The 10,706-nt window shown below is 47.5% G+C and overlaps 1 protein-coding gene and 1 non-coding gene across 2 annotated transcripts; one reads left to right on the top strand and one right to left on the bottom strand.

The window, feature by feature from the left end:
• Positions 1-1,089: 1,089 nt before the first annotated feature.
• LOC123050216 (beta-fructofuranosidase, insoluble isoenzyme 7) lies at positions 1,090-2,812 on the top strand. Its single transcript, XM_044473041.1, has 3 exons — positions 1,090-1,329; positions 1,459-1,467; positions 1,736-2,812. The coding sequence occupies exons 1-3, from the start codon at positions 1,257-1,259 to the stop codon at positions 2,692-2,694; spliced, it is 1,041 nt and encodes a 346-aa protein (XP_044328976.1). The 5' UTR covers positions 1,090-1,256; the 3' UTR covers positions 2,695-2,812.
• Positions 2,813-8,496: 5,684 nt separating this feature from the next.
• LOC123056248 (U5 spliceosomal RNA) lies at positions 8,497-8,615 on the bottom strand. Its single transcript, XR_006426681.1, has one exon. It is a non-coding gene; the product is annotated as a U5 spliceosomal RNA (small nuclear RNA).
• Between the last annotated feature and the right edge of the window lie 2,091 nt (positions 8,616-10,706).

The raw sequence follows: 10,706 nt of genomic DNA, 5'->3' as shown, positions 1-10,706 counted from the left end.
TTGTTTTGGTGGTGATTATACTGTTGCTGCATGGACTGCAATTCTGTAGCGGGGCTTTTCTTTTTTAGCTTCTTTTTTTGGTTGTGTGCATCCATAATGCCATTAGGGTATTGCGTTGTTGCAGAGGCCGGGTGTAATTGGTATCTTCGCGATAGATATATATTCTCTTTATCAAAAAGGCTGGTGAAAATGGCAAGCTTAAAATAATTCATTTGTTAGAAGAAAAAAATGAACAAAAAGCTCGTCGTGATCTTTCTCGTTGTTCTTTGCTTTGTGCTTTGGACAAAGTGACAGAGACATGTCTGTTGGTATGAAAGAGACAACAGAGGCTCTTCAAATATAAGGGGCACGGTTAAGTTAGTGTTGAACTTGAACCAGAGCAAACACCTTGTTCGGGTAAGCAATCCGAGGACCGCCGTGCGGTTATCTGAAGAGTGCCAACGCTAGTGAAACCATGAGTTATTTGATTCCCTGATGTTAATTTAAGCGGTTGAAGTTAGAAAGTACTCCCTCTGTGCAGAAATATAAGAGCGTTAGTGATCTAAACGCTCTTATATTTTTTTACAGTGGAAGTAGTAGAGCACTCTGGGTTTAGAGAGATGTAAGGACAAGATGTCACTAGAGAGTTTCCTTAGTAAAATGGTGCTCCCGGAAACGCCTGAAACCGCGTCGTCTTGACGACGTGGGATGCTTTCGTATTCCAATGATGTAATAGTATGTTGTTTCGACGGAATAATGAATTCTGAAAGACGTGTAAGAGATTTATATACAAATTGCAGGGCAGAAGTCTTTGTGATTGCGAAGTTTCGCCGGATGGTGGGGTTGTTCTCTCCTGTGTCAAGCAAGAAGCAACTTCTGAACCAAGCATCTCATCCGATCAGCAACCATTATATTTGTGGCACCAGCTAGTGGTAAGCGCGTCAGGCTGGAATATAATACACTTAAACATTGTCCATTGGGCGGTAATCCTATTGACTTGGGCTAAACTTGAGGACTTGGGGGTGGCAATTAGTAGAACGCTTTGCTTGATATCTTTAGCAAACCAAATTTTAAAATTAGACGTCGCTGTCCACTGGGCCAGGTCTTATTGACTTGCACTAAACTTTGAGGGAGATCCCAACGGCTATAAAGTTCGCATCTGCGATCCTGCAAACCAACAGTAAGCTCTGTCTCCTCTCTATCTTCACCACCGATTGGCAAGCGAACCAATCGGCAATAGCTTTGTCTTCTCTCTGTCTTCTTCTCCGGTCCGCACCATGAATGGACTCGAGCACCCGCGCAATGGCCGGACCGCCTACCACTTCCAGCCGGCCAAGTTCTGGCAGAATGGTATGTGGATCGTGTTATCATTCTCTTCATCCACTTTGATTTTGTGGGAGTCATTCTAACCATTTTGCGATCCTCGTTTGCGTCCCTGGATTTGGACGAACACGCCATGGATCGACGGAAACGAAACAGATCCCAACGGTATGTGTGGTTTCTCCCGCATTTTATGTTCCGCTTCTTAGATATTGTCGAATCAATTTGGTTGTGCTGAGTCATTCATACATGTATCCTGTATCATTGGGATGAATTTGAATCTTGCATTTAGATCCCCAAGCGAATCCCCTTTTCTCAGACGAAATTGTTGCTACGCGCAAGTGCTGTTAGTTAGTTAGCGAATGATGGATCTTGGTTTGCTGCAAGATTAATGGCGGAGTGACGGACTGACAGTAATCTTCCGTCGTACGCGCAGGGCCACTGTACCACAACGGCATGTACCACTTCTTCTACCAGTACAACCCCAAGGGCGCCACCTGGGGCGACGGCACGCTCTCATGGGGCCACTCCGTCTCCGGCGACCTCGTGAACTGGGCCGACGTCGGCAATGCGCTCGACCCCACCTCCCCGTTCGACGCCAACGGCTGCTGGTCGGGCTCCGCCACCGTGCTCCCAGGCGGCCGCCCGGCCATCCTCTACACCGGCATCGACGCCAACCGGGTGCAGGTACAGAACGTGGCCTTCGCCAAGAACCCCGCCGACCCGCTCCTCCGCGAGTGGGAGAAGCCCGACTGCAACCCGGTCATGCCCATGCCGGCGGACGTCACCGGCAACAACTTCCGCGACCCCACTGAGGCGTGGCGCGGCCGCGACGGCCTGTGGAGGGTCGGCGTCGTCGCGGAGGTCGGCGGCGTGGGGTCCCTGCTCGTGTACCGGAGCGCGGACTTCCTCCGCTGGGAGCGCAACGCCGCGCCTCTGCACGCCAGCTCGCGGGACGTGCCCGTGCTGGAGTGCCCGGACCTGTTCCCCATGGCGCCGCCCGGCGCGGCGGAGGGGCTCGAGGTGTCGGCGAGCGGCGCCGGGGTGTTGCACGTGCTGAAGCTCACGGACTTCGCCAAGGAGGACCACTACATGGTCGGCCGGTACGACGACGAGGCGGACACCTTCGTGCCGGCGGAGCCCGAGCGCGGCGACGATCCCGGCAACTGGCGCCGGCTCGACCACGGCCACCTGTACGCGTCCAAGTCCTTCTACGACGCCCGCAACAAGCGGCGCGTGCTGTGGGCGTGGGTGGACGAGAACGACGGCGGCGGCGTCGCCAGGGTGTGCCGAACGGCGGAGGCGATATGTAGCTCGGTTGCGCCGGACGTCGCGACGCATGAAGCTTCGATTGCAGGGTGTGCTGGTGCATTGCTGCATGCGCGATTGAGTTGATGCATTTGGAGCCTTGAGTGAGAGTTTGTGGTGATTTATCCTATATACTATATTATTCAATAATGAAACATTGTTTAACAAAATACTCAGTACAAATGGAAACAACCGGGTACACGTACGGATGTGGACTTTTGGCCGTGCGCACTGGCCGCGGTGATTGCCGCACGTCATGTGCGCGACGGACGAGCTAGCCTTGGCCCTTGAGCGAGCATGTGGGGCGTGGTCAACTAATTTGTGCTTGTGTGTTATCTCTTGATTTTTTTAGATGAAACTAGTAAGATACCCGTGCGTTGCACGGAATAAAAAAGGTGCATGTTGAGATTGACTTGTGCGGGAGTAGGTCTCATGTCTAACCATATTGATATCTTTTGTCTTCCGCCGGATGTGCAATCCTGCTCTCCAACAAAATTACATTTTTCTTTTAGTTGTGTGCAAAATTTCATGAAGAAAAAATATTTGTGATGCTTTGTACAAGATTAAAGAAAATCAATGCTCCAAGAGGCTTTAAAAAATAGTCAATTTTCGTTCATCCAGACCACCATTTATGTTATTCCTTCACGAAATGCTACGCACAGCTATGACACTCCAGCATATTTGTTGCCAAAATAAATAAGATATTTGAATTTTATTAGTATTTTTCTAAGTATACTATTCAACTATGTGTATGTGATCTTAGGAAGTCCATGTCACATCTTTCTTCTTCTACTTCTAATTAGAAATGCACACGTCCGACTAAACAATCAATAAATAAGAAATGCACACCAAAATTGAGTGTACAGCTAACATACTTTTTCTTGGCACACATGACATTTTCATGTATCGATGCAATTTCAGACTCAAGCTGTAGTGGATATAATCTATAGCTTACAAGCTATACATTGCCAAAGTGTGACTTGCCTGATAAATACAAATTTCTTTTTCTATTTTAGTTTGTTTTAAGTCATGTTTATCCCTACTAAGTTTTATTCTTGGTGTTTCAATATAAGAGCGTTTAGATCACTACTTTAGTATTCTAAACGTTCTTATATTAGTTTACGGAGGGAGTACCATACATTAATTAGAAAATTAGACCATGAAAACGTTTTCCCACAGCCTTACACCTACAACACTTGAAAATATCCTAATCAAGCATGTACAACCATTACACAGCAGATATAAGTTTTAATGCCCTTACCAGTAGTCTGCGTATTAACGTGAACCCCGTCTATCATCACCACAAAGATTTTGTTTCTTTTTCTTTTGATCATGAGGAGGAAAATTAATTGAATCCCCCTTCTCACTTCTTCTACAACTGAAAATTGATTGAATCCCCCTTTGTAGATCAACAAACAATTCGTTGATCATGAACGGATCTGAAACACAGCTGTACTCCAAAAATTGATAAGTTTTTTGATCTGGTAGGAGAGACACGGGTGCAGCCCAAGCTTGTCCTATTCCAGATCATGAACGGATGGTCATAGTGGCTCGAGGTAGTTGACACCAGCGCGGCCGGGAACAAGCAGATCGCCCCGGAAAAACTCCTCTGCATCTGCAATGCCCCGGAAAAATTCAGCAGCAGCAAACACACCGGTGCAGCCCAAGCTTGTCCTGTTCCAGATCGAGGACTCTCAACACTGCCTCCTCTTCCCAGCACACCCCTTGTTCAACCACCAGACACAGCAGCAGCACAGGATCTCGTCCTGCGGCAGCCTCTGGTCCTCTAGCTTCTTCTCTAGCTGCCTCGCCAGGCGAGGAGGGCCGGTTACCTCACCTCGTGGGCCTCGGGCCCATGTCGGCGAGGGGGCTGCGGGGCAGGCTGTCAGGCTGGCGTAGCGCACCATGCGACCCAGGGTCACGCGCTGGAGGAGAGCCGACGCAGTCAAGGAGGGGGGCCGATGCGGCAGCGCCTGCCGTCGTGACATAGGACTTGGCGGCGGCAATGGACTTGGCGGCGAGGCTGGGCTCTTGGTGGATGGATCCAGAGCGAGGGAAGTCCGAGAGGCAGCGGAGGAGAGCGGTGACGTGAGATCTAGGTGGCGGAGCTCTGTCTACGGGCAGCCATGGCTGCGGGAGCTCCGAGCTCTGTCTACGGGTGACCATGGCTGCGGGAGCTCCGAGCTCGGGTGTGGAGGGATCCGCGCCCAATTCAACTCCGGTTGTCGCGGCGAAAGAAAGGGGGGGTCGTTGGCGAGGAATTTGGGAGGGGTCTAGAAGACTCTGTATCCTTTTCGAGAGAAGGAGAATGAACTCCAGCTTGCTTTTTTACATGAGAACATCAGACAGTATGGGATGTCCCTGCTTCAAAATTCTGTCTAAGCACAGGGTGTTTTTGCAAAAGTGCAAGTGGCCCATGGCTTGTCTCAATCTCAGCCATACATTGCCAATCGGACGGCATAGATGACGTGAAGGCAGACACGCCATCATCACCAACTCGTATTTTTATAGGAGTAGAGATTTGCGTTGAACGACGGCGTCGACGACTCTGTCATTGTACCCAAGGCCAACCCTAAGGCGCGGGCCGGCCGGCCGCGCGCTTGCCGTCGGATTAGCCTCCCATGAGCCGTCGGATGCAGCCCAGATTGGGTCTTCTTTCCCCCGCAAGGTCAACGCGTGGGGCCTCCCATTTCTCTCCCTGCTCACGTCCGACGACCCCCAACGCGACGTCCGCCCTCCCTCGCCTCCTCTTCGATCGGTTGCATGCGTCGCCGCACTGCCGACTTGTGCCCCTCGTCCACGGACGTCGGAATTGCAGTATGGCTGCCTGTGAAGCTCCCGCTTCTGCCGTTTGCAGCTCTCCACCGGCTGGTTCCACCACGTGATCGTCGTGATTGTAGCATTCCCGACGTCACCGCCTCTGGCTCGACGCCTTCGTGGTCCTCCACCACTAGGTTCATCTACAAAAACAAAGCGCGAAAATGGTGTTCGCTAATGGTAGCAAAACTAAGTAGTGTTGCCATTAGGAGTTACAACTGCTCAAAAATGGCATCGTTAGTTAGATGCTTGCTCAAAAATGTCATTGGAACCTACAAAATGCCATCGCTCTGTTAGATGTTTGCTAAAAATGTCACTAGACACTGTTGCTATCAGGTCAAACCCGTTGACCATGTTATATGACCAAAACACCCCTAGACCCACATGTCATCTTTCTCTATCTCGCAATGATAAGGGTGGCGCCCAATTGTCGGGAGTAAGCAAGTGAAGAATTTTAGAGAAAAATAAGAACGATGTTGGAGATCGAGTAGGACCCACACTTTACCGTAGTGATATAGAGCGAGAGTTGGCATGTGGGTCCATGTGTATTTTGGTCATATGACATGGTAAACGGGCTTTGAGCTGATAGTAACTGTGTCTAGTGGCACTTTTGAGCATGCGCCTCAGGTGGCATTTTTTAGCAGTTGATGGCAAAACTGAGTAGTGGAACACAACTAATGGCATAAATGATAAAAACCCAAAACAAAAACAGTCCCAACAAAAAATGTGTCGCCGCCGACGGTCGCTTCAAAAGAACCTCGCCAGATCGAGATAACTTTTTTGTCGGTTGTAGCAAACAAAAAGTCGGTGCCAGTAAAACGACTCGAACGGTTGTAGCACCCGTCAAGTGTGGATGCAGTTTTTTCGCAGGCTCGTTCCAGCAAAACAAAATCACCTGTTCCAGCATCGGAGTCCGCCGCCTCCACCACTGGCATCTGCTGGTTGCGGCTTTTCACCCATACTGTTCCAGCAACTAACCGGTTGTAGCACCGGGGGTCACCGTCTCCATCACCACCAGCAGCTTGTTGTTACGCTGTTGCAGGCTGCTACTCGCCGCACCGCCCATCACAAACCACGCACGGCAGTTGCTAGTGGCCTGGAAAATGTGTTCAGAGGTAGGGGATTGGGAGGAGAAATACGGGGCGACAACTAGTGGTTGCGCTGCGTCCCAAAAAGATAAGGCTAAGGAGAGAAGCGGTGGCGTGGGGGGCCACAGTCACATGTGCATCTGCGTGCAACCGGCCGAAATCTTACCCGGTCGTCTGTATTATATAGTTTTTTATGTGCCCAAATGGCATTTTTTGGCCACATCAGCGCCTGAAAAGTGGGACCCACCGGTCAATTAGGTCATCAAACAGACTAAACTTCACTAGAATCTCTGTGGAGATGTGTCTCCGGCGGATATATCCTTGGTGAATTTGCTCGGATCTGGTCGTAGTTCATCTACGTTCGTGCGTTTTCAGTGGATCTTTCCGATCTACGCTACTCTTCAACGGCGGCGGTTGCTGTTCTAGTGTGCTCGTCCTATGGGGCCTTAGCACAGCGACTCTCCGACTGTCTACTACAACAAATTTTGCATGCTTCAGTGCTTATAGTCGTCGCTAGGTGGTCTAGGAACCTGAATGTAAATTTTTTTTGTGTTTTGTTGTACTTTTTTTTATTTTTTGTGTTTTGTTGTACTGTCATGATTGAAGATAAATAGATCGGAAGTTTTCTCACAAAAACAAACATTATCGCATTGCCAATGGAGCGAAAAGATTTATTTTTGTTGCCATCACAACATTTTGGATTTTTTTTTTTTGTTGCTATGGTACCATTTCCATTTATGAGCCAAAGTGCTCATCTTTCATGTGTTTTCTTCTTGGTTTTGGGGTTACGCTTATTACAGTAAATCAAGGTACTTGATGACTATGAATTTTTGTGATCGAATGCCAAATCGTTTCTTACCCGAAATAGTAGGAAAACATCCTACTATGAAATTTATATAGAAAAACTAGTATGGTTAGTACATAAGTTCAACAGTTAAGGGGCAAGTAAAAGGTACAATTTACATGGGTAAGTTAAAAACGGATAAGAAGCATGGGATCAACGCTTTTGAAGAATCCATGCCTTCAGTTTGTGTGTATGCATTTGCTTGGTCCTATGGGTCATCAGGATCAGATCTTCTCAAAGATGGGAGCGCCAGGTAATGACCCGAAGGAGGGATGTTCTAGAAGATGAGATCTTTCACGGGTTTTCGAACGAAAATGCCAAATCTGCTTTTCATTCCTGAAGAAGGGGCAGTACAGGAAGAGCAGCTGCATACAAACTGTGTGCAGACAACGGGCCTTGTTGGAGCAAGTTCATCTATCAAACGGAAGAAGGTGCAAGTAAAATGCTTTCACGTTTTTCTTGGTTTCCGGGTTCAGCATGACTTTGGGCATTCAGAAGACTAAAATGTCCAGACTAAGGTGGTGTTTGATTCTCTAAGGTGGTGTTTGATTCTCTAGTCCTAAAACTTTTTCTAGTCCCTAGGACTTTTTAAAAAAGACTCTCTTGAGTAGGGCGTTTTGGTGCCCAGGCTCATCTGCACCCGGTTAGAAAAAAAATCGTAAAAAATTCAAAACAAATTCAAAAAATTCCAAATAAAATTGTGTGGTAAATAATTTGATGCGTGAGGCCCGCTCCAAATTTCAAGTCATTTAAACATATGAACAGCTCTCAGCAAAAAAGACAAATCGGACCAAAACAGAACAATAAACATTATTACAAACCCCAATTTGTCTTTTTTGCTGAGAGCTGCTCATATGGCCAAATGACTTGAAATTTGGAGCGGTCCTCACGCATCAAATTGTCTACCACACAATTTTTATTTGGAATTGATTTGTTTTATTTTTTCGTCGGTGCGGGTGCAGGTGAGCTCGGGTGCAGAAATGGATTTTCGCTCAAGGAGGTGCTTCTAAGGAGTTCTATAGAAAAAATCCCAAAAAAATCCCTATTTGATTTGCTAGGGACTTTTTCTAGTCCCAACATAAAAAAGTCTCTAAAACGAAACACCCCTTAAGTAGCTAATGTTTACTAGTGAATTGTGGGGCCCTTCAGGTAAGGAGGATCCCCTTCAAAAATTAGCGTATGCTGCTAATTGCAGTGTGCACACGGTATTCTTTAGTAAAAGGCGAAAGAATAGTTCGCTTTGTGCCCGCTGCGCAGCTGCGTGCTTTGTAATGGAAGGCTTGGCCCTCCTTATATACTGCTGCATGGGTGCGCTGTGACCTCGAGGAGCGATGTGGGACTAATCGCTGCGGGACGGGAACCTTCACCACCGCGCGGCCGATGTAGGCGAAAAGGCCGAGGCGTTCACAGCCGGGGGAAGCCCACTGGGCTACTGGGCCAGGTAATACAACTATTGCATGCTTGTCACCGAATCCTCCATCTCTGGTGGCCGACCTGATCGACAACACAACTGTGTCATGGCGAGCCAATCTTCTACAACAGTATTTTTTGCCAATTGATGTTCAGGCAATCAAGAACATACCGTTGTGCACCACTCCTATGACAGATTTTTGGGCATGGCAATATGAAAAGAAAGGTCTTTTCTCAGTGAAATCGGCATATAAACTACTAGCAGAAACAAAGAGAAGAGGAGAGGACTTGCTTGAAGGGCGGGCATCTGTTTCAAATCCGACACAAGAGGAAAAGGGATGGTGTTCACTCTGGAATATCAAGGTCCCGTCAAAAATTAAAACGTTCATGTGGAGACTCGCTAGGCAGTCTTTGTCGACAGAGGATGTGAGGAAGCACAGGCATATGAGTATTGTTGATAATTGCCAACTGTGCGGTAGCATTGATTCATGGAGGCACTCTTTACTGGAGTGTTCGATGGCACGTTGTCTTTGGGCTTTGGCTGATGAGGAGACAGTGGAAGTGATGGCTGATATTAGTGAACCTACTACCAAACATTGGTTATTTCACGCTCGGGAAACATTATCACATGCACAGTTTGTGGAGATGGCAGTCACCTTATGGGCAATTTGGACAGCTCGGCGCAAGGCGATTCATGAGGAAATCTATCAAAGTCCGATGGCAACGCACAAGTTTGTGAAACACTTCATAACAGAGTTGGATACCATTAATGAGCTGTCTCGTAGGACGATGATGAGGCCATCAGTTCGGGTGCCAATCCGGCCAGTTTCGACTTGGACGACACCTCCGAGCGGGCACATGAAATTCAGTGTAGATGCGGGACTCTCTAACACAGGAACAACAACAGCTGCGGCAGTATGTCGAGACAGTACGGGCTTTTACTTGGGCTCGTCGGCTTTGGTGATTTCAGGAGTTACTGATCCTTCAGTTGTTGAAGCCATAGCTTGCCGAGAAGCACTTGCGCTTGCAGAAGACCTTTCACTTCAGAATTTTGTGGTGGCAAGTGACTGTAAAACAGTAGTTGATGACATACACGGAGGATAAGGCGGAGCATATATGACAGTCATCAAGGAGATTTGTAGGCGTAGATCCTCTTTTAATTCTTGTAACTTCTTTTTCGAAGGTAGAGCATCAAATACTGATGCACACAATCTTGACAAACACTCTTTATTACTTGATCAGGGTCGCCATCTGTGGCTTATTCAACCCCATGACCCTTCGTGTATCCCGCTTAATGCCCAGCTAGATGAATAGTGTTGGCAACTCTAAAAAAAACGAAGCCGTGCAGGTCCTGTTCTTTTTTCGAGAAAATTTACGATTTATTCATCTTCAAACATGGCAGTACAACGAATACCAGAAATAATAGAAATTACAATCAGATCCGTAGACCACCTAGCGACGACTACAACGTGCAGGCAATATAAAAAGTCAATACTGCTTTTCTCAACCAAAAAAAAGTCAATACTGCTATAAGCTGTTTTTTCCCTTGAAATGAATGGAGAAAGCTCAACTCATCAGCTGTTCTTGCACGCAATATAATGTTCTGTCTGAGAGAGAGACAGAGAGAGAGGCTGTTTACCACTTGTAGTATGTATATGATGAACTGATCGAAGAGTGTACCAACTTTGGACGATGAAATAAAAGCAAGTAATCAGCACCACCAATTTGACAACATTGATTTATTTATTACACACTACGCTTCATGACTCATTCATTGTATTTAAAGGAAGAAGTAAAAGTTCATCTTGGAACAATCCATAAGTGACTATCCCAGGAATACAAGACAACACTCTACACAACCACTTGGACTGTCTGGATCTGATGATTTGCACGGGCAAGCTAACGCCACCACACAAGGAATTTGGTGGCAGTGAGGCTCC

This window comes from Triticum aestivum, chromosome 2D (genome assembly GCF_018294505.1).
Source record: "Triticum aestivum cultivar Chinese Spring chromosome 2D, IWGSC CS RefSeq v2.1, whole genome shotgun sequence".
In the NCBI taxonomy this organism is placed as follows: Eukaryota; Viridiplantae; Streptophyta; class Magnoliopsida; order Poales; family Poaceae; genus Triticum; species Triticum aestivum.
The sequence above is the reverse complement of the archived record's forward strand: the minus strand, read 5'-3'. Positions and strand labels throughout refer to the sequence as shown.